Here is a 24,566-nt window from a genome sequence, read left to right on the forward strand (position 1 = left end):
AGCAATCATAACGGATCGGATCTACTAAATAATGATCAAGCGAGGTGCCGCCCTTACACCTAAGATAGGTGTAAGGGCGGCTAGACGTCTAAGGGTTGCACGGACGAAAGCATATGATACGATGAAACAATGCTAACCCTAACACATCTATGATAACTACGTTGCTCGCCATCAACAAGGCTTCAGCACGAGCAACGCATGAACAGCGAATAAACGTGTACTTGCCTAGATCGCAAGATGCGATCTAGGCAGCATGATGCTTACCCGGAAGAAACCCTCGAGACAAGGGAGTTGGCGATGCGCCTAGATTGGTTTGTGGTGAACGTGATTGTTGTTTATTTCGGTAACCCTAGATACATATTTATAGTCCGTAGACTTTCTAACGTGGGAATAATCCCAACCGTGTACGAGCCAAACTCTATCTAACCGACACGTATCCTACTATATTTACAGATACACGGGCAAACTAGCCCAAACTTTGTAACAAGGCCGATTCATGTATTTCTTCCATGTATATTCTTCAAGCCCATCCTAATCGCGGCCCACCTCTGATCCGGTCAAATTCTGGTGATAACACATGCCCCCCTGGTTTTGGAAATGACAATTCCAAAATCACTCTGCTTTTTCTTCGTCGGGTCATGTCATGGCAGAGCGGAACCGTCGCGAGTATCCTTCATCATGATGCCTTGCCCTCACAACTTCTTTGCAAGATTTGATAGCTTTAACATCACTTCCTCGGAAACCGTAATGGCATTAAATCTCCACTATACCCCCTTTATTTAACTGTGCCGAACGGTTCGCCACTTCATCCCCTTGCTCTGTTCTGGCCATCGGCACCTAAAAAACTCTCTTTCCCTGTAGCAATGTCTTCCTCTTCCTCCATCTCATCAGGCCTCTCTTTCCAATCTTCTTCCTCGAGCGAGCAGGAGTGGAACTTTGACCACGTGCCAGATGGCCCACCCGAAGCACTCGTCGGGTCAGATGGTGACTTACCTCCGACCGATGGGGAGGACGACCTCCAGTTCCTCATCGAAGGGGAGCTGAAGAGCGAGAGCGAAGACGACCTCCACTCCTGGGCGAACTCCACCTCCTCCGACGAGGAGGAGGAAGAAGAAGAAGCGGAGGAAGAGGAGGAAGAGGAGGAGGATGATTCCTCCTCCTCCGCTGGGTATCCGACGGCGAAGCGCTTCCGCGCTTGGTGATACGTCTCCGACGTATCGATAATTTCTTATGTTCCATGCCACATTATTGATGATATCTACATGTTTTATACACATTATATGTCATATTTATGCGTTTTTTGGAACTAACCTATTGACGAGATGCCGAAGGGCCGGTTCCTATTTTCTGCTTGTTTTTGGTTCCGAAATCCTAGTAAGGAAATATTCTCGGAATCGGACGAAATCAACGCCCGGGTTCCTATTTTGCCCGGAAGCATCCGGAACACCCGAGAGTCGCCGGAGGGGGCCACACAGGCCCCAGATGATAGGCCGGCGCGGCCCAGGCCCTGGCCGCGCCGCCTTATGGTGTCGTCGCCCCGTTGACCTTCTGACGCCGCCTCTTCGCCTATAAAAAGGTCCCAGACCTAAAACTTCGATACGAAAAATCCACGGTACGAGAAACCTTCCAGAGCCGCCGCCATCGCGAAGCCAAGATCTGGGGGACAGGAGTCTCTGTTCCGGCACGCCGCCGGGACGGGGAAGTGCCCCGGAAGGCTCCTCCATCGACACCACCGCCATCTCCATCAACGCTGTCTGTCTCCCATGAGGAGGGAGTAGTTCTCCATCGACGCTCGGGGCTGTACCGGTAGCCATGTGGTTAATCTCTCTCCTATGTACTTCAATACAATGATCTCATGAGTTGCTTTACATGATTGAGATCCATATGATGAGCTTTGTATCGCTACTAGTTGTGTGCTACTCATGTGATGTTATTAAAGTAGTCTATTCCTCCCGCATGGTGTAAAGGTGACTAGTGTGTGCACCGTGTGGTTCTTGTCGTAGGCTATGATCATGATCTCTTGTAGATTGTGGAGTTAATTATCATTATGATAGTATTGATGTGATCTATTCCTCCTTCATAGTGTAATGTGGACAGTGTGTGCACTGTAACGGCCCCGGGTAGGACCCCATATAGATATTGCTTGTTCTTTTTCTTTTATGCATCATCATGGCATATGCATCACATCCACCATGTTTTCAACAAGTAAAAATATTTTCTAAACCCTAGCTTGTTGTTTTCCCTCTCATATGTTTATTTTAAAAACCCCTTTCTTTCTTATCTTTTTCCAATAATAATAAAACCCAACTATATCTCTCTCATATTTCTTATTTTGTAATTAAGCCTTTCCAACAAAGAAATTTTGGATATAAAATTGTGTTTTGTTTTGGGTTACAAATAAAGTATATATTTTGAAATCTATTTTTATTATCACTCACACCCCTGGTTCAATTCAAATTGAAATGTCTTTGAATTCAAAATGGTTTAAAATAAAAACAGAAAATAAAACCAAATCCCCGTGGGCTCTCTTCCTCTCTCCCTGGGCCTCTCTTTCCTTGGCCCCCGTTTTCCCCTCTCTCTCTCATTTCTTCCACCGCGCAGCCCAACACCAAGTCAGGCCTGAACCACCTCTTCCTTCTCGGCCCGACCCAGCCACCGTACCGCTTCGAGGAGAAATATCTCCTCCTCCCGTGTCGTCTTCTTCCCTCACGCGTACTGCGTGCCTCCTTTCCATCTACCGTGGTCCTCCCCTCCTCCCTCGCGTGAAACCCCCCGTCTCTGCTTTATCTCTGGACGTGGAGGCCGCTCCTCCACGCAACCCCAATCTCACCCGCTCCCTTTCTTTCCCATTGTGCACGCCTCTCTCCCAACCACCTTCTTTCTCTGTAAGCAACCAAACGGAGGGGGTTTTGCCCGTGTACCCGCCGCCACCGCCCGGTCGACTCCGGCCACCCCTCGCCGTCCCAAGGCCACCATCAGACGCGCCTCGTCGACCTCTACCACCCCCTGCAAGCAATCGACCCACCACGCCCTGTGCTGACACCACGGTCGCCCTTTCTTCGCCACGGCCGTCGCGCTCCGATGCCGATTCCGGCCGCCATGGGCATCCTCCGCCTCTACCGCTGGCTCCTCGAGTCTTAGGGTAAGCAGGCGCACCTCCTGGACCCCTCGGTTGCCTCCCCCTCCACCGGTTCGCCCTCTTTTCGTTGATTCCGCCGCCTTCCTCCGCAGACATCGCCGCCGGCGAAGCTCCGGTGAACCTCCGGTCTCAGCTGCACCACCATCTGGTCCGCGCCGAAGAGACGGTTCCAGCGCACCAAGCCTCGCCAGTTGGGGTGCCCGGGAACGTCCGCGCGCATCCGCGCCATGCCGCGGTGACCGCCATCTCCTGCGCTGCGCACGGCAACACGTTCCATCGAACAGTTTCCGTGCCCTCCCGCATGCTTCGCCACGCTGGCGTCCAACGTGGCAGCGGGCCCCCCTCGTCAGCCTCTGCATGCTAACTTCCTCTCAGTGAGAAACGCCCCAGATCCAGATCTGGATCTGGCGGTTTACAGTTTGACCCCTGGAACCCTTTGCACATCAACCCGGGCCCCATCGCTTCGTCAGCGTCCCAGTCAGCGGTCTGGACCCAGGCATCAGCCACTGTGGCTAGATCTCTCTGGGTATAAAATGTTTCCCTCTCTCTGTTTTTTTTTTCCAGAAATTGCAGATAATGCCTATATCTTGCAAAATTCATATCTTCCAAAATATAACTCGAAATAAAAAGTGTTATATATCAATTTTGATCAGAAAAATGCGCTGAACATTAATATGCCATCCATATGCCTGTTTGCATCTTGCATCATGTCGCGCGTTGATAGTTATGCATGTTCACCTAACATATATGCGGAGTATTTCGGATATCCAACTAGGGTTTCCCCGCTCCGTTTAATATTGAAGTATCTCACCCCTGACATGCTATGCCATGATAATCAACCATTAACTTTGTCGGTAGATATGCAACTCCAACTTAATTTGTTTGTCCGGGGTTCAACTCCGATTAAATTGGATAAGTGCATTGCATCATTGTTGCCATGTCATGCATACCATCTTGATCATGTTGGATCTTCTTTATCCGTAGTAGTAAAACTTGCATACGTTGTTTGTCCAGCATTTGCTTCTTCCCGGATAGGATCACGAAGTGTTGATGTGAGATACGACGAGTTCTCCGACAAGTGCTTCTGCAGTTTTTCACAGGCGAGCCCTCTCTCTTCACCTATTTTACTCTCCCCCTCGCATTGCTATCCTTATGTTGCGAATCTTTATTGAGTCACGTGTCCTATTCCACTTGTTTACCATAATAATCCTATATGTATCATTCCTCACCCATAGCCGTTGCTTGATGTTTGAGCCTTGCGAGTCGTAGGCGTGTTTAGGCTCTGTTGTTTATCTCGATCTGTTATCGGGATATGTTGGGTTGTTGGGAGGTTATCACATGCTATATCAGTTGTTGGAGATACACATGCTTTACTTAATTGTTAACAACTAAAATTGTAAGCGAGAGGCATCCGTGAGCCCCTTTGCGAAAGCATCGGAACTTTGACTTGCTAATGTCCCCTAGGACCCGAGTTCTTGGTATACGTTCCGAGATTGAGCGCTCTACCCATGCGTGGGGACGATTATTGGGACCCCCCTCACCCATTACCTTTTCTCAAGTCGGTTGAAAAGGGGGCCACAACCTTGGTTTTATTTGCCGATGCCATGTATGTCATGCTTTACTTCCTGTTGCCTTCGGGTGTTTATATTCTGTACTGTACCTTGCGGGAAGTTTAGCGAAGCGTGTGGTTTGCACGCCTAGCCGCCGGCGCAAACCTCTGAGTCCGCTTCGGAGTACGGCCGGACTTCGTTACGGGTAGCTTAGTTGGGTGGCCCCCCTAGACTTTCTTGTTGAGCTGGGAACGGTCTTGTTGTGAGACATCCACACTGTCGTAAGTGGGTCGAGCATGCGTATGGTTACATTTGGGCAACCCCTGCAGGGTGTACATCTTATCGATAAGCCGTGTCCGCGGTTATGGACGACTTGGAATTGTATAGCTTGATCATAGAACAACTTACACCGTTACCTTGTTGCTAATAATCTGCTAATAACTTGTGTAGTAACATAGCATTACTACAACCGATACCTAATAAAACATGTCCACCGTTGAGTGCCTTTTACATTGCCTCTTCGCAATTGTTGAAGGGGATATGTGTATTTGGCTGGGTTATGTTTGTGTAGTATTTTATCTGTTACCTTATGCGCTCTCTTATCTTCTCTGAGTAGACGGATGTTGTAGTGTGTCTCTATTGGTTATAGTTTTGCTGCCGCTAACCATATAGCCCCAGGCGATATATATATATATATACTCGCTCGGCGAGCATAGCCATTTCCAGTCTCGCTAAGTATGTGCCGGAGTTCGTTCCTTGGTACTTACTCTCGCCTTTTCCCTTTCTCTTTTGCTTCCTCCCTTTTGTCGGCAACCGATGGCCCGACTTTGACAAGTACGAGATGACGACGTTAGCAAGGTTACCCTTCCGGCTTGGCCTGGGCAGGGTTATGGACGCCACTGGTTATCTTCAGGACTCTTAGTCCAATTTGTATCTTGTCCGTACTCGGACGTATTCGATCTTATGTATGATTTGGATCTTTGTATTGTATGTATCTTGACTCGTTGGAGTCGTTGTTGTAATATATGTATCTTGTGGGCTCTATTTTTTTTTTGAAACTTTCTTGTGGGCTCTATTGTAATCCTGTTGTAATGTTACCGCTCGTGTTAATTCCTCTGGCATCACGTGTGTGATTCGTCGCGCACGTCGTGTCGGAGGGCGTCTCAGAATCGATATCATGCGGATTTTGGCGGGATCGCTGGAATCCTCAGGATACCGGTTCCGGGGCGTCACAAGTTGGTATCAGAGCCCGGCCCCGGGTAGGACCCCATATAGATATTGCTTGTTCTTTTTCTTTTATGCATCATCATGGCATATGCATCACATCCACCATGTTTTCAACAAATAAAATTATTTTCTAAACCCTAGCTTGTTGTTTTCCCTCTCATATGTTTATTTTAAAAACCCCTTTCTTTCTTATCTTTTTCCAATAATAATAAAACCCAAATCTATATCTCTCTCATATTTCTTATTTTGTAATTAAGCCTTTCCAACAAAGAAATTTTGGATATAAATTTGTGTTTTGTTTTGGGTTACAAATAAAGTATATATTTTGAAATCTATTTTTATTATCACTCACACCCCTGGTTCAATTCAAATTGAAATGTCTTTGAATTCAAAATGGTTTAAAATAAAAACAGAAAATAAAACCAAATCCCCGTGGGCTCTCTTCCTCTCTCCCTGGGCCTCTCTTTCCTTGGCCCCCGTTTTCCCCTCTCTCTCTCATTTCTTCCACCGCGCAGCCCAGCACCAAGTCAGGCCCGAACCACCTCTTCCTTCTCGGCCCGACCCAGCCACCGTACCGCTTCGAGGAGAAATATCTCCTCCTCCCGTGTCGTCTTCTTCCCTCACGCGTACTGCGTGCCTCCTTTCCATCTACCGTGGTCCTCCCCTCCTCCCTCGCGTGAACCCCCCGTCTCTGCTTTATCTCTGGACGTGGAGGCCGCTCCTCCACGCAACCCCAATCTCACCCGCTCCCTTTCTTTCCCCTTGTGCACGCCTCTCTCCCAACCACCTTCTTTCTCTGCAAGCAACCAAATGGAGGGGGTTTTGCCCGTGTACCCGCCGCCACCGCCCGGTCGACTCCGGCCACCCCTCGCCGTCCCAAGGCCACCATCAGACGCGCCTCGTCGACCGCTACCACCCCCTGCAAGCAATCGACCCACCACGCCCTGTGCTGACGCCACGGTCGCCCTTTCTTCGCCACGGCCGTCGCGCTCCGATGCCGATTCCGGCCGCCATGGGCATCCTCCGCCTCTACCGCTGGCTCCTCGAGTCTTAGGGTAAGCAGGCGCACCTCCTGGACCCCTCGGTTGCCTCCCCTCCCCTGGTTTGCCCTCTTTTCGTTGATTCCGCCGCCTTCCTCCGCAGACATCGCCGCCGGCGAAGCTCCGGTGAACCTCCGGTCTCAGCTGCACCACCATCTCGTCCGCGCCGAAGAGACGGTTCCAGCGCACCAAGCCTCGCCAGTTGGGGTGCCCGGGAACGTCCGCGCGCATCCGCGCCATGCCGCGGTGACCGCCATCTCCTGCGCTGCGCACGGCAACACGTTCCGTCGAACAGTTTCCGCGCCCTCCCGCATGCTTTGCCACGCTGGCGTCCAACGTGGCAGCGGGCCCCCCTCGTCAGCCTCTGCATGCTAACTTCCTCTCGGTGAGAACCGCCCCAGATCCAGATCTGGATCTGGCGGTTTACAGTTTGACCCCTGGAACCCTATGCACATCAACCCGGGCCCCATCACTTCGTCAGCGTCCCAGTCAGCGGTCTGGACCCAGGCGTCAGCCACTGTGGCTAGATCTCTCTGGGTATAAAATGTTTCCCTCTCTCTGTTTTTTTTCTTCAGAAATTGCAGAAAATGCCTATATCTTGCAAAATTCATATCTTCCAAAATATAACTCGAAGTAAAAAGTGTTATATATCAATTTTGATCAGAAAAATGCGCTGAACATTAATATGCCATCCATATGCCTGTTTGCATCTTGCATCATGTCGCGCGTTGATAGTTATGCATGTTCACCTAACATATATGCGGAGTATTTCGGATATCCAACTAGGGTTTTCCCGCTCCGTTTAATATTGAAGTATCTCACCCCTGACATGCTATGCCATGATAATCAACCATTAACTTTGTCGGTAGATATGCAACTCCAACTTAATTTGTTTGTCCGGGGTTCAACTCCGATTAAATTGGATAAGTGCATTGCATCATTGTTGCCATGTCATGCATACCATCTTGATCATGTTGGATCTTCTTTATCCGTAGTAGTAAAACTTGCATACGTTGTTTGTCCAGCATTTGCTTCTTCCCGGATAGGATCACGAAGTGTTGATGTGAGATACGACGAGTTCTCCGACAAGTGCTTCTGCAGTTTTTCACAGGCGAGCCCTCTCTCTTCACCTATTTTACTCTCCCCATCGCATTGCTATCTTTATGTTGCGAATCTTTATTGAGTCACGTGTCCTATTCCACTTGTTTACCATAATAATCCTATATGTATCATTCCTCACCCATAGCCGTTGCTTGATGTTTGAGCCTTGCGAGTCGTAGGCGTGTTTAGGCTCTGTTGTTTATCTCGATCTGTTATCGGGATATGTTGGGTTGTTGGGAGGTTATCACATGCTATATCGGTTGTTGGAGATACACATGCTTTACTTAATTGTTAACAACTAAAATTGTAAGCAGAGGCATCTGTGAGCCCCTTTGCGAAAGCATCGGAACTTTGACTTGCTAATGTCCCCTAGGACCCGAGTTCTTGGTATCTGTTCCGAGATTGAGCGCTCTACCCATGCGTGGGGACGATTATTGGGACCCCCCTCACCCATTACCTTTTCTCAAGTCGGTTGAAAAGGGGGCCACAACCTTGGTTTTATTTGCCGATGCCATGTATGCCATGCTTTACTTCCTGTTGCCTTCGGGTGTTTATATTCTGTACTGTACCTTGCGGGACGTTTAGCGAAGCGTGTGGTTTGCACGCCTAGCCGCCGGCGCAAACCTCTGAGTCCGCTTCGGAGTACGGCCGGACTTCGTTACGGGTAGCTTAGTTGGGTGGCCCCCCTAGACTTTCTTGTTGAACCGGGAACGGTCTTGTTGTGAGACATCCACCTGTCGTAAGTGGGTCGAGCATGCGTATGGTTACATTTGGGCAACCCCTGCAGGGTGTACATCTTTTCGATAAGCCGTGTCCGCGGTTATGGACGACTTGGAATTGTATAGCTTGATCATAGAACAACTTACACCGTTACCTTGTTGCTAATAATCTGCTAATAACTTGTGTAGTAACATAGCATTACTACAACCGATACCTAATAAAACATGTCCACCGTTGAGTGCCTTTTACATTGCCTCTTCGCAATTGTTGAAGGGGATATGTGTATTTGGTCTGGGTTATGTTTGTGTAGTATTTTATCTCGTTACCTTATGCGCTCTCTTATCTTCTCTGAGTAGACGGATGTTGTAGTGTGTCTCTATTGGTTATAGTTTTGCTGCCGCTAAACCTACCATATAGCCCCAGGCGATATATATATATATATACTCGCTCGGCGAGCATAGCCATTTCCAGTCTCGCTAAGTACGTACCGGAGTTCGTTCCTTGGTACTTACTCTCGCCTTTTCCCTTTCTCTTTTGCTTCCTCCCTTTTGTCGGCAACCGATGGCCCGACTTTGACAGGTACGAGATGACGACGTTAGCAAGGTTACCCTTCCGGCTTGGCCTGGGCAGGGTTATGGACGCCACTGGTTATCTTCAGGACTCTTAGTCCAATTTGTATCTTGTTCGTACTCGGACGTATTCGATCTTATGTATGATTTGGATCTTTGTATTGTATATTTGTATCTTGACTCGTTGGAGTCGTTGTTGTAATATATGTATCTTGTGGGCTCTATTGTAACCTTGTTGTAATGTTACCGCTCGTGTTAATTCCTCTGGCATCACGTGTGTGATTCGTCGCGCACGTCGTGTCGGAGGGCGTCTCTGAATCGATATCATGCGGATTTTGGCGGGATCGCTGGAATCCTCAGGATACCGGTTCCGGGGCGTCACATGCACTATGTTAGTTCTTGGTTTATTTTGCAATGATCTATTATGCTCTAAGGTTATTTAAATATGAACATTGAATTGTGGAGCTTGTTAACTCCGGCATTGAGGGTTCGTGTAATCCTACGCAATGTGTTCATCATCCAACAAAAGAGTGTATGTAGCACATATGAGAAAGAGTTATTTATTATGCGATCAATGTTGAGAGTGTCCACTAGTGAAAGTATAATCCCTAGGCCTTGTTCCTAAATACTGCTATCGCTGCTTGTTTACCGTTTTACTGCGTTACTACTGCTGCGTTACTACTGCTCATACTTATTTATACCACCTGTATTTCACTATCTCTTCGCCGAACTAGTGCACCTATTAGGTGTGTTGGGGACACAAGAGACTTCTTGCTTTGTGGTTGCGGGGTTGCATGAGAGGGATATCTTTGACCTCTTCCTCCCTGAGATCGATAAACTTTGGGTGATCCACTTAAGGGAAACTTGCTGCTGTTCTACAAACCTCTGCTCTTGGAGGCCCAACACTGTCTACAAGAATAGAAGCACCCGTAGACATCACTTGGGCGGACAGCGAGGACGATGATGATGACGAGGAAGAAGAGGCTTCAGCCGAGGGCTGGGGCAGCAGCGACGAGGAACTCTCCGGAAGCTGCGCCGACGGCAGCTACGATGCCGACGACGAGGCCAGTGAAGATTAGTAATGTAGGATTAGTAATTCCTGAGCAATCGGCTCTTCTTTTGTTCTTCCTTTCTTGAGCAATCGGCTCTTCATTGTAAAAAACCCCTCTTATTAATGAAGAAGACATTTCTCAGCTGATTCTATCCCTTTTTCAACTTTGCCGATTGTTAAAGTGAGTCAACACGTTAAGAGCCGATGGCAGCGCATCGGCCCTTGCCATAAAACGCGAGCAAGGCCAACTCTATTGTCTATTCAAATGGTAACCTGCGACTTATCCGAAAGAGCAAAACTCAAATCCCCAAATCGCCGCTTGAACAGATCCAACCCACGGCCATATGAACCTCAGATGTCAATCGCGCAGGTTCGCAACTGCAACGGACCCAAAGGCAACATCATCCAATGCCCACGCTATGGTCTCAGGCCTGAAGGTGATCCTTAACCACTCCTTGCTGTTCAAACATAGCGCCTTGCTCTATCTTTTGCATCAACAGAAACGGCCCTGACCCTGTAGATGATGACGGCTTCCCTTTCAGATTCCTTTCAGCAACTCTGGTGGTCTTCTTTTGCGACAACTCACCGCTTTTGAAGCAGGTTATGATGCAGGGTCAGCCGATGACACTCCAATCGGCTTCCAAAAACAGAGCATCTACCAGGTCAGCTGCCCCCCGAGCCTCAGTCAAGGCGAGAACAGCGGTGAGGACACATAGTTCAGACAAATGGACCCGAGCTCAAGCAAATCTGAGAAAACCACCACGCAGGGCCAGCCAGACTTGCCACCATCGGCCTCCCCGAAAAGGTCAGCCACTCTGGTCCTAGCCATTCCTACGAGTGTAGCTGAGAAGGTGGCCAACTTGGCCAAGCCGACAGTAGATACACAAGAGCCGATCACCTTTTCTTCCGTTGAAAGCCGATATTGCAGACGAAACACCAACGGCTTAATGAGTAAAAGGCTGCCATGTACGCCAAAACTGACACCTCTGACAACACTGCTGAATTGGCGACCTTGTGCAAAGGGTTGGAGGTCCTCGAAGAGAAGGTTCGGGCAACAAAACCAGCTCATTGATAGCTGAGGAAGCTCTCATTGTTCACTCCCTCGAGGAAGCAGAAGGCCTCGAAGCTGAACTGAAGACCGACTTGGCCTCGAAGCTGGTAGATCATGTGTAATTTGTACTAGAGTCGATGGCTGTGCATCGGCTTTGTTTCATAGCTCTAAAGTCGATGTCTGTGCATCGGCTGTACATCGTGGAAATTTTTTTTACTGGCCGATTTTTCTATCGGCCCCCAATATTTCACTGCACATGTATCGCACATGTTCATCTGATTAGGTGCCCCCCGAGCCGAATATGCTAGGTAACTGCGGATATCGGCTCTGTAGCTAGCCAAGGCACTGTATTTGAACGTCGGCTCCGTTAGGACCAATGTTGACTTCTTCCAACTCATCAACCGACGTAAACCCGTTGCCCATTAGATCGACATTGAACACAGGCAGAACGTATGGTGAGGATAATTTTGGCCGATTGCTGGAGTCGGCCTCCATGTTGATTGAATCGCTCAATGAAGGTTTTGCAATGTTCGCCCATAGATCTTTGGGGCCGATCACAAGGATCGGCCTCGCCACGTTCGTCCATAGATTTGTTCTTGCTATACGGTCAGGCCGGTGGATAAGACCAGCCTAACCCCGTCCTTCGTCACGTCGATGCGCTCGCGAGTCGTCCAAATTGATGCCCGAGAGTGGCTCTTGGCCCGTCGTCTCCCAAACGTTCATGCCTGCCGATGAAATCTCGGCTGAGTCATCCGCGTGGACGACCTCTACTTCATCTCCATCCCACTGTATTAAGCATTGGTGCATCGTGGATGGAATGCAACGATTGGCGTGGATCCAATCTCTCCCTAGCGAGACAGCATAGGTGCTCTTGCTATCGATAATAAAGAACGTCGTAGGGATGGTTTTCCTTCCTACGGTCGGATCCACGTTCGGAACACCTTGTGCGTCGGATGCTTGGCCGTTGAAATCGCTCAGTGTAACGTTGGTCTTGATCAGGTCCGAGCTAGAGCGTCCCAACCGATGTAGCATGGAGTATGGCATAATGTTGACTGCCGCTCCGGTGTCCACCAGCCTCTTGTTGACAGGATGCCCATTGATATAACCTCGCAAGTACAGGGCCTTCAGATGTCTGTAGCTTCTTTCTCGTGGCTTCTCAAAGATAACTGGCCGTGGGCCGCAGTCAAGTTGTGCCACAGGTGCTTCGTCTAATCCTGGAGCACTAAACTCCGTCGGAAGGATGAACACCATGTTTGTGCCAGCCGACGTCTCATCATCGGCTTTCTTTTGTCTGGGGCGCCACTCTTTCTTTTGTGGCCGACCCTCTTCGTCCAGAGTTCGCTGAATTTTCGCGGCCAGATCAGGCCGCGCCTTCCGTAACGTGTGCAGGTATAACCTTTCGGCTTCTTCCAGACCACGTAGTCACTGAACCCTACGCTTTTGGGAACGGCTGAGTCCATCAGGGCACCACCTTGGCCGGTGGTACTTATCTTCTTCTTCTTCATCACCGTCCTCTAGTTCCCCGAGATCTTCCACCCGAGAGGACTCAGCGTGCCTGTTCCGAGGCGGGAGAGGCCCTAGACGTTTGAACACGGACACGTTAGCTGCATCCTTCTTCTTCCGTCTACATTCGGGCGCTTGCCGATTGTAGGCAATCGGCTCATTCCCGAATCCCAGCGAGTGTCCGAAGAAGGGACAATCCCAGTGCCTATCCACGTCGTCTTGCTCTCTCGACTTTTCCTTGGCGTGGCGCTCATATCTCTCCTCGTCGCGATCATGCCGACGATGTCTCCTGGCGTCCCTAGCCAGACGATCTCTTTCTTCATCGTTGTTGTATCGTCGGCGTTGGTCGTATTGACTCACATATTTGTTGAGGAGGTGATCAGAGAGAGGTCGCTGATATCGCACATTCCTCACTTCTCCCTCTGTGATGTAGCGCTTGCCATCGTGCCGGAGCCGATCGCGTGGAACGGCTTCCTCTTTGTCGTTGTCATGAGAGCAGACTGCCCTCGTCTCTGTCCTTACCGGAGTGGTGCCCAGGTCCTACCATGTTGATGTTGAACGAGAAACTTGGCCGGCACCTCCCGGGGTAAGTGCACTCCACCATGTTAACGGCCGGGAAGGGGTGTGTGTCGACTTTCATGGCGTATCGGCTGAAAATTAGACGCCCTTGTTCTATCGCCATTTGGATCTGTCGACGCCACACCCTGCAGTCGTTGGTGGCATGGGTGAACGTGCTATGCCACTTGCAGTATGGCTTTCCGTTCAGCTCCTGAGCCGTGGGGATCTTGTGGCCTTCGGGTACCTTTAGCTGCTTCTCCTTAAGTAGGAGGTCGAAAATTTTCTCAGCCTTGGTCACGTCGAAGTCAAACCCTCTTGGAGGACCTTGTGGCTTAACCCACTTGCAGGACACGGGGCTTGCCCCCCGAGTCCATTCAGCCACTGCTACCTCTTGATCTCCCGCGGAGCCTTCATCTTCATCTGCCTCAACCAGGACCACCACACGCTTGAATTTATCCTGGTATACATCTGGGTGGCGCTGTTCATATAATGACAGCTTCTGCACCATGTGCGCCAGTGAAGGGTAGTCTCGCTTGGGAGGCCACATCCTTGATCGGTGATGCGAGACCCACCACCGCCAACTCGATCGCTTCTTTTCGGTCACACGAGCCGAATAGCATCGGTTCCTAACCGTCCCGAAGCGCTGGATGTATTCGACACCGTTTCTCCGCGCTTCGTCGTACTTGTGCTAGATCGGCAATGCCAGCCTCGGAAGCCTCCGAGTGACACCGCATGTGGAACTCGCTCCTCCAACTCGCTTCCAAGTCCGGATTGAGTCTCGGTGGCAGCGATGTGTACCACCCGAAAGCCGATCCCGTGAGGGATCGTGCGAAGAACCTCACACGCAGCTCATCCGATGCTGAGATCGTGCCCACTGTGCCAAATATCGGCTCACATGCTCGATTGAGCTGGAACCATCCGATCCACTAAACTTGGAGAATTCGAGGAGCCGATATTTGGGTGGTAGTGGGATCAACTCGTACTCGTTGGGGTACGGCTTGGAATAGCCGATTGCCCTCCTTTTCGGCACCATGCCGAACCGGGTCTCTCAAGATTGTACCGATCTGATCCGCGGTGCTGGCTGCAGGAGTCGAACTCGAAGATTTGCCGGAGTGGCATACTTAGCCAGCCATGCTTGCTTCTCAAGCTCCGAGCCAACCGCAGGAGTTGGGCTCGGAGGTTTATCGGAGTGGCATACTTAGCTAGCCACGTCCGCTTCTCAAGATCTGTTCCCGAAGTTCCTCCCGGCTGTTCCGAAGTCCCCGCCGTTGCCGGTCTGGTTTGTGAGTGCCCGATTCATCGCGGTCCTGGCACGTATGTGCACGTGTATCCGTGAGGGATCTCCTTAGGCGCCTCATGCAAGAACTGGTAATCACTAGGGTCACCACCGATCTTGTAGATGACGTATGCCGGTGAACTCGGCACTTCTGGTGCTGCCCACGCGAATGGCTGCGGTGGTCGGGACTGGAGTGGCATCTCTCCTTGGTGAGTCCCTAGAGCTGGTCCTGACGGAGAGTACTGATGCCTCATGATTTCCTGGATCACCCGAAGAGCGACACGCTCCAAAGTGTTCACCGAGGCTCTCGGAATGGCGGTGCGGCGAATGAGCTACCATGAAATTAATCTCCCGACGCGAGACACTGGTGCGTTCTTCCGACGGGGCGGACAGGTCCACTCCATCGAGCGCGCCTTCGAGTGAGAACCCTTTCCACCCGATGCCGTGTGAGCGGGTTCTCCGGAAAGAGCCGATGAGGTCGGCTTCGAGGATCGCTTTGACCTCGTCATACTTCTTCTTGAGCTCCTCGGTGAGATCCTCGTACGTGATCGGAGTGCCTTCCGCCATCTCGGATGTAGATGGCGATGCGGTTGATGTCGAAGACCGTCCCACCGGGCGTGCCGGAATGTGTTGCGGTCGAAACCCACCGGCGAGCAGCGACGGGCAACACAAGTAGAGCCGGGAGGCTCCCGGGACTGCGGCCGGCCCTGGTCCCTCGAGCGACGGCCCGCAAAGACTCGGCACGCACGTCCGATGCTGGTGCAAGGGCGTGCCACCCGACCTATACCCGGTCGGGAAGGTGATGGATTTGCCTCGCTTAGTTTCCTGCATGGCATACACGTAAACATTAAATACGAGCCTCGATCGGCTCTCGAGTTGTCCCGTGAATCGGCTCAAGGAGCCGATCCACCCATGATTCGTACGAGGTGTACGATCACATGGTGGTCCCGCTTGATCAAAATAAAGCTAAAACGACCTACTACGATTTAGGGTTTTCACCACATAATCGGAACATCCTACGCGTGATTGAGCTCGGCGGCTACGCACGGTGATCGTAAACCGACCCTAGACAAGGCCTAAAAACCAACATGAAGTTGATCCCCGGAACATCCCGTCTAGGGCTAGCAAACTACACCCTACGCGCCACTGGATCCTTCAACCCGTTTGTAAGGCCTAACTATGCAGATATTAAACTAATCGTTGAAGAACAAGGAGCAATCATAACGGATCGGATCTACTAAATAATGATCAAGCGAGGTGCCGCCCTTACACCTAAGATAGGTGTAAGGGCGGCTAGACGTCTAAGGGTTGCACGGACGAAAGCATATGATACGATGAAACAATGCTAACCCTAACACATCTATGATAACTACGTTGCTCGCCATCAACAAGGCTTCGCATGAGTAACGCATGAACAGCGAATAAACGTGTACTGCCTAGATCGCAAGATGCGATCTAGGCAGCATGATGCTTACCCGGAAGAAACCCTCGAGACAAGGGAGTTGGCGATGCGCCTAGATTGGTTTGTGGTGAACGTGATTGTTGTTTATTTCAGTAACCCTAGATACATATTTATAGTCCGTAGACTTTCTAACGTGGGAATAATCCCAACCGTGTACGAGCCAAACTCTATCTAACCGACACGTATCCTACTATATTTACAGATACACGGGCAAACTAGCCCAAACTTTGTAACAAGGCCGATTCATGTATTTCTTCCATGTATATTCTTCAAGCCCATCCTAATCGCGGCCCACCTCTGATCCGGTCAAATTCTGGTGATAACACAACCTACATGACCAAGAAAACTTCGGATACCTTTAGCATCTCCTAAAGGTGGTAGTATTTCTATTGCTCTTATTTTTGATTTGTCAATCCCTATACCTTTAACTAAGATTTTATGACCAAGTACTATTATTTACTTACCATGAAGTGATATTTCTCCCGATTTAGAACAAGATTAGTATATTCACACCGCTGCAAAACAAAAGGAAAAGTGAAAGTAGTCTTGAGATGATCGTCAGAATCAACACTATTCGTGAAAAGATAGTGTACCCATCTAAATAGCAAAAGTAGGAATGCTTAGCAAGCCTTTCTAATGTTTGATCTATGAATGGAAATGGGTAGTGGGCATTTCGAGTCTCCTTATTCAAGTTCCTGAAATCAATACATATTCTATGCGCAACAATAACTCCAATAGGGGTTAGCTCATTATTCTCTCATTAGGTACAAGTGTGAATCCTCCCTTCTCAGGAAGATAATGAGTTGGTCTAACCTAATCGATCTCAGCCACATGATACATGATACCATCATCTAATTGGCGTATAATTTCCTTTCTTACCACTCCATTCATTTGCGGCTTAAGCCTCCTTTAGAACTCCACAATAGGTTTAGCATCTTCTTCCATAATTATTCGATGGGTGGCTATCGAGGGACTAATCCCCTTCATGTCATCCGTTGAATACCCAAAAGCGTTGCGATTAGTCTTTAACACGATCATGAGCTGATTCTCATCTTTCCCTGCAAGGTCAGCGCTAACAATGATAGGATGCTATTCGTACATCTAAAAATTTATATTTAGTTCCTTTAGTAGAAGTTTCAATTTTGGAGGTGGAAGTTTTTCATCCACTTCCTCTCCGGCACCTCATATGTTTCATTTGACATTTTAATCACTTTCCACTCGGGTGGTATGGGTTGAGATTGAAGTTTTTAAGTTTCAAGATTTTTTTAGAGCTCTTCGCTCTTTAGATGTAAACTTAGGTTTGAGACAACATTTTCTTGGATGCGGTAGATTGGTTGGGATTATTTGTGACATTTGATTTTTTTCCTTATAAGACATAAAAGCATCTAAATAGGTGTTTTCCCTTGATCTTGTTACATGATTACATGAGAAGAAGAGCGAGAAAAATCCTATGAAAGCAGCTAGTCCCGCTAGTTGAGATGTTGCATCCTAATTTAGGCCCGAACCGATGAGAGAAACCTACCTCGCTCGCGGGCGATGCTATACACCAACCTGATCGGTAGGCGCAAGGCACCACACACCCCCGCAATCCGGGACGGTTCAGTGGGTCGTGACCCATTGCATCAGGTAAGTTTTCTTTTCCTTTTTCTTCCCCCTTTTCTATTTATATTTCTGTTTTTATAAAATCTAACATTTTTTTAAGAAAAACAAAACCATTTTTCGAGAAAAGATATTTCGCAAAATTTGAACAGTTTTTCAAAACTATTTCAAATTTGTACATTTTTTAATTTGAACATTTTTATGGAACATTTTTTAATTGAACAGTTGAATTTTTCAAAACTTAAATTTGAACACTTTCTAAATCTAACCTTTTTTCAAATCAAAACAATTTTACAGTTTGAACATTTTTTTAAAAAAACTAAATGATTTTTGAAAACTGAACATTCTAAAAAATGAACATCTTTTAACCGAACATTTTAAAAAACTGACAAAAAAACCAGACAGGACGTGTAAAAACCAGAAAAGAACAAAGCAAACAGATTTTTTTTCTTTCCAAAAAGTGACAAAAAAAATAGACAGGACGTGTAAAAAAAAACCAAACAAACAGATAGAAAATCGTCTCAACTGGGCGAGGAAGAAAGAACCACGATTATGGGCCAGCCCATAACAGCAATCGGCGGTGTGCGGCACTAGGTCGGTGCCGACCTGCTCTGTGTATGGGGATTGCCCTCGCTCTCTCGGATACGTCGAATTGCAGATCAGCCCAGTTGATATCTGGGCCTCGTTGCGCCGGCCATTTGATTTCTCCATGTCCAAGCCCACCATTTCGTCGTCCACAATCATCCGCAAGTGGATCACTGCTAAAAAAAATCCGCAAGTGGTGTACGTGCGAATATACGGTTTCTGAACGGAAAAAAATGCGAGCATATATACGGCCGGGACACATGTGTATTACGAGGATTATTTTCGTTCCACAACACAACACACCACCTTACGCAACACGACACAGCACCTTACGCATGCTCCAACGGCACACTAATTAATGACCAGCTAGCTGTCGCCGACGACGCGCGAGCTCCGCTCCGTCTGGGCGGATGCGGCGCCGACCATGGTCAGATCAGATCTCAGATGGTGGTCGGGCAGAAGACGACCTTGAGCTCGCGGGGCGCGCGGCAGCTCTGCGGGACGGGCTCCACGTCTCTCCCGCCCACCCGCGTCAGCGGGCACCGCTTCTTGAAGTAGCCGTAGTCGCCCTTGCACGCCAGCACCACGCCGCCGTTGCCCATGACGCGCTGGTCCGCGGGGCACCCGTCGTTGAGGTTCACCGGGCAGCCCAGCACCGGGCACTGCCCGCCGCCGACGAACTGCGGGCTCACCGCCGCGCCCACGTTGAACCCGTCCGTGAGGCTCACGCTGTAGGTCGCCAGGTCCGCCCCGGGCCCTGCCTCGGCCGAGTGCACGACCAGCTGCACCACCGTCACCGGCGGCGCCATCCCCGTCTGGCAGTTCGTCGGGGACGAGCAGAGGGTGCGCGCCACCACGCGCCCGGACCAGGAGGTGGGCGGGATGGGGAAGTAGGCGAGGCCGTTCGCCTCGAGCTGGAGTTTGTTGTCGGCGATGGAAGGGAGGCCTCCGTTGGCGGTGACCAGCGGGTACACGGTGAACGGGCAGAGGTTGTGCAGCGTCAGCGTGGTGTTCACTGCCGATGCCGCCTGAACGGCGGCCGCCGCGAGCAGGAAGGCGAGGGCGAGGCGCCCCGCCATGGCAGCCATAGCCTGGTGGAGCTTGTTTCTTGGGTTTGCAGAGTGGTGAACTGGTTGTGGGTTTTAGACGCAGGTGCAGGCCGCCTGTTTATGTAGGCAAGATTGTCGTGACTCGTGAGAGTGGACCATCGCTTAGCTTTCGTGCACTGTGTTCTGTTCACCACTCGCACAAACAAACAAACAAACCAGTGACAAACTCTCCTGAGTATTGACTCTTGAGTCCTGAGTTTTTTTCTTAACATAGGTCCAGCTTTAAATTAATAAAGCCACGCGGTTAGGTTACAAAGATGCTGAAGAACAGCTTACAACTCACACAAACACCAGCAAACATAAGGTACACCAGAAACTAGCTGAAGCCCGTGGAGCCCTCCAACGCGATCGAAGCACCAGGGAGCGGGAAAGGGGAAACTTGGGATGAGATCATCGGCTTTGCTTGGGAGAATTCATGGCTGGACCAAGAGGGTGAGTCATCGCCTGTCCATTCTCTTCCATGGCCGGAGAGGGACCCCTGCCCCCTCGCGCTGGCTCGAAGAGCTCCGTACCGCCGCCCATGGAGACACGCTCACCCAGAGCACAGAAGGGACAAGGAACCAGACTGCCAAACTGAGCCAACACTAGAGCCCACCCGAACACTGCGTCGAGCACACCACGAAAAGCCTTGCCGCTGGCCGCGGCACCAGACACGAAGAGACGAAACTGCAGGGCGAGGACGCTGAAGAGAAGGAGCTATGAAGGAGACGAGAAGTGACATAGCCGAGCCTCGGGGCAGCACCTGCAAGGGAGAAGCATCGTGCTCATGTCGTCCCGCAACCTCGCACCCGAGCGAGTGCATAGCACGAACCAGCCGAGCATCCAAAGGGATTGCAGGAGCCAGACCCTTGAGCTCAGCAGCACCACCACCACCCATACCACAGCCACGACGCCAACCACCAGGAAACAATGCCAACCCACAACCCCAACTGACCCAAGGCGACACCTTCAGGAAGGTGACGGCGTACGGGGCGTCGCCATCGCCCAATGCAAAGGATTTGGAATTTCTCCCGGGCATCAGGAAGGGGAAGGGAGGGGGGAAAGATACCTTGACGGCGCTCCAGGAAGAACACGGCGCCCGCGGGCGTCGCCACCACCGTGGCTGACATAGCCAGCCAGGGATTTCTAGCCAGCCAGGGATTTCTCCTGGAATCCGCACCACCTCCAGCACCCAGCTCGACACCAGATCCGCCAACCAAAACCGTCGGAGTTGGACGCCAGGAGGGTGGGGCGCGCCAAGCGAAGGGGGGGAGACGCCATCCTTCCGATCTGGTCCTTGGCACCGACACCGCGGCCCCCGCACCACGGCCAGCACCCTGCGCCTCCCTGCCGTCCACACAACCGAGGAGGAGGACCCGCATCGCGCACGCCGCTCGCCGCAGAGCCCGCGCTGCCACGCCACCAGAGGCCGCCGCCTAAGATCCTGAGCCCCCACCGGGGAAGCCGTCGGACAAGCCCGCCCGCGAAGGGGAAGCTCATCGCGCCGCCGCCTTGGTCATGGCAAACCCCGCGCGGAGATCCTCCATCTAGCAACCACGGGGGGAGCCGAGAGCTCAGATCCCTGCCGCCTCCTTCACCGGCGTCGCGAGCACAACCCGGTGGCATCTCTGGGGGCGGCGAGGCAGGGGAGAGAGGAGGAGGAGGGCGGCGGCGGTGCAGGGTTAGGGTTTCGCCTCCCCGATCGCCTGGAGGAGGCGACACGAGGAGCAAACCGGTGAATCCTAATATTTCCGAGTTCTTTCGATCACTCTGTCGCTCATTATTATTTCCGTAGTGAATTCTCTTCCATAAGAGCATTGATTCTCGCTAACATACCCACGAGCACGAGCATAGTTGGTTGATCACTCGTGCGATCGATTTTTGACCTAATCCACTGCTTCTTGGACAGACTTAATTCTGTATTCTGCCTTTTGGATCCTCAATTTTTCAGTTGGATGTGGTATTCATCTCTCTATCTCTTATTCAACGACTGGATACGCGTGTTCGTGATCATTAAACTAGCGTGAGGCTTCGGTTTCGTACACGTTCCTTTCTGCAATGCATCGGTCCGATGAGAGCTGTTGTATGCCTATTAGGAAGAATCATGGAGTTCTTTGGTTGCTTAGCTACGAAGGAGAGCATCACACTGTTTTTCTTTTTCTCAAGTATGCATTCCAGCCTGTGTCGATGCTAGGCTTTGGTCCCGTCATGGCGAGCGGCTTCTATTCTGGCAATCTAGCGTCGAGCAGATGCATTTATTTCTTCCTGCAGGGTACATTAGCTTCTTTTGGATGCGGCGTACTGACGTTCTCCAGCTAGCTAATGAACCAAAAATGCAAACGCTTGCTTGTCCGGTGTATAGCTAGGTATGGCAAGTGGACATGGAGGATTCAGAGCCACACATATGATACATGAATGGTTAATCGAACTATGGTGTGGCTTGGTTCGGGTCCGTGTTGTTCAGGAGCTAAACCTTGACCTCGATGTAACCCCTACTGCTTAATATATCCTCTTTTACCTGCACAAAAAAAAAAGCATCAGTTGCTTACTGATAGCATTATCGCTTGCACGTTTGGCTCTTACTCAACGAACAATACTTACTGGTCGTACGTAGCAATTTCAGGAACAGACAAGATTCAATATTATGTTTCAAATCTTTTTATCGAGTTCTGTAATATTGGAAGAGTAACCACTTACTAGACCTTTTTATTTAGTTCTGTAATACTGGAAGAGTCAGTATTAGGTTTCGCGGTGTTGAGGACAAAACTAGTCACCACATAGTTTAAAATAGCCGGGTATAGCCGGGCTATAGCCCGCTATAGCCTTTCCTGCATGGTGCGGCTAACTGCATTAGCCCGTTTAAAGGTGTCAAAGTCCTTATATAGCCGGCTATAGCCGGGCTATTGCTGTTTTGTAGCCGCGGCTATATCCTGTAGCCGGCTATTTTACCCACCCAAACAAAAATTCAGCTTTGTACCCTACAGACTGTTCTTTTTTTTCCTCGGACGAGAATTTCGGAAACCAACCAGAAACAGGAAATTCCTTTACCCTGAGAAATACTGATACCAATAAAAATGTTGGCTAAATTTGAATTTAAAACTCCAATCTTTGGCCAAATAGGCAACATATGTTGTACTTATTAAAGAGCTTGGTTTGCCGTGGTCAGTAGGTGCCCAGGAGCTTCCATAAGGTCGCGAAGCCGAGTACTTCTCCCTGCGTAATATAATTTTTGTTTACTAGTAAAAATACTAGCTGGTACTTCGATCGAATTTAGGCTCAGTATTAAAATATGATCTCTCAAAGTTGCACAATTGAATCGTGAACGATGTGACTATCCTATTTACATGCTTTGTAATTCTTACAACCAAAAGAGTCCCTTTGCCCTTTCGCAGTGATTTAGGCACTCTAGAGGCTTGGATTCAACTAATTTTAAGGGATGTAGGCCTACCAAATCAAACAAACCACCTAATACTATGAAGAGTGTAAGGAGGAGAGCGTGCAAATCTCAGAGTTCAAGATTTGGTCAATGGGGGAGCTCTAAAACTGCATCAATCAAATGTAAGGACATCCTTTAGCTTGAAGAACATATAAGTTTTGAAGAGCCAAACATCTTTAGTAACCTACATGCTAATACCACCTGAGGAAGACAAAACAACTCAATGTGAGGTTGAACACGTAAGCATGGTTGTCAGAATCCAGATGCGTCTTGTAGTATCTTACAATTTTACGATATTACCATGGCAAATCCAAGATGTATCGTGATGGTGTCTCAATCTGATAGTATCTTACTCGTATCCTGATGCACATTATAGTATATTTAGTATCCTGACACGAAGTCGATACAGTAGGATTCCACTCGTACGCTAAAAACTAAGAACACAACAACGTGGCAAACTAAAGATTAATATTAGTTTTTTTTGTATTCTCAAGGCTAACTAACTATAGCAAAATGTAAGGCGCCTAAGATTAGTCAAAAGTTAAATTATACTAACTTTGACCAAATATTTAGAAAAAAGTATCTACGTCTACAATATTGAATGTACTCATTGGGAAATATATTTTATGTTAGATCTATTGGTATTGATTTAGTATTGTAAATATTTATATATTTTTGTATAATTTTGTCAAAGTTACAATGTTCACTTTTGATTGACCTTAGATAGTTAGACGCCTTACATTTCGGGATGGAGGGAGTACAATGTTTATTAGTTTTATCAAGCTGAGTATATAAATTTTACGTGTAAAAAAGCTTTAACTAGCTATTTATGTGTAGTGGTTTCAAGCATTGGGCCCAGTTTTTTGTTTGTGCATCCGTATTTATTTTTTGTTTGTATCGTGCATTAGATAAGTCAAGTCATGTTTATATTATATAAACACATCATTTACATGACCAACTTTATGGAAAATATAAAATATGCTCAAAATTTAAATTAAACATTAAATTTATATCTATTTGTGGATGCATTCTATGCCTTACTAACCTGCCGTCGAGCGAGGGGTTGGCATATTATAAGATAGTGTTGGGACTTACCTTCTGAGGAGATGTTGGAGAATTCAGGGAGGGGGTGGCTGCTCGACCTGCTACCCAAACTAAATGAGATGCAGTGCATGATGGTCCTGTTGGTATTGTCGAGGGCATGGCATGTGCACAACCAGCTGACGCATAACAAACCAACTCCACACCGATCGAAGTTTTTTTTGGAGCAACCGGCAGGAGCACTGCCTTTTCATTAAGCAAGAGGGAAAACTATACAACTGTACAAAGGGGTTGCATGTTTGTGTTAAGGTGTAAACATGCGAGAAACCACCGAAAGAGGCAAAAATAAAACCCTAATCCGGCTCAGCCGGGATATTCTGCCTGAAGGCGGCAAAGGCAAGATTTCTTTGCGCGATGTCGTCCCTTGCGAGCGAAGCCACCTCAAGGAAGGTCAGGCGCCGACCCGTGAAAATGCGTCCGTTTCTCTCCTTCCAGGCGTTCCAAAGGACATATAGGAGACGTCCGCTATGCCGGCGTTTGTAGTCCATGGGCTTCCCAGCAATGATCTCG

The 24,566-nt window shown here is 49.2% G+C and overlaps 1 protein-coding gene across 1 annotated transcript; it reads right to left on the bottom strand.

The window, feature by feature from the left end:
- Window positions 1-18,871: 18,871 nt before the first annotated feature.
- On the bottom strand, window positions 18,872-19,519 carry LOC124651884 (osmotin-like protein). Its single transcript, XM_047190902.1, has one exon. It carries the CDS (start codon window positions 19,517-19,519, stop codon window positions 18,872-18,874), a length of 648 nt encoding a protein of 215 aa, XP_047046858.1.
- Between the last annotated feature and the right edge of the window lie 5,047 nt (window positions 19,520-24,566).

The sequence above is a fragment of the Lolium rigidum genome, chromosome 5, assembly GCF_022539505.1.
Source record: "Lolium rigidum isolate FL_2022 chromosome 5, APGP_CSIRO_Lrig_0.1, whole genome shotgun sequence".
Classification (NCBI taxonomy): domain Eukaryota; kingdom Viridiplantae; phylum Streptophyta; class Magnoliopsida; order Poales; family Poaceae; genus Lolium; species Lolium rigidum.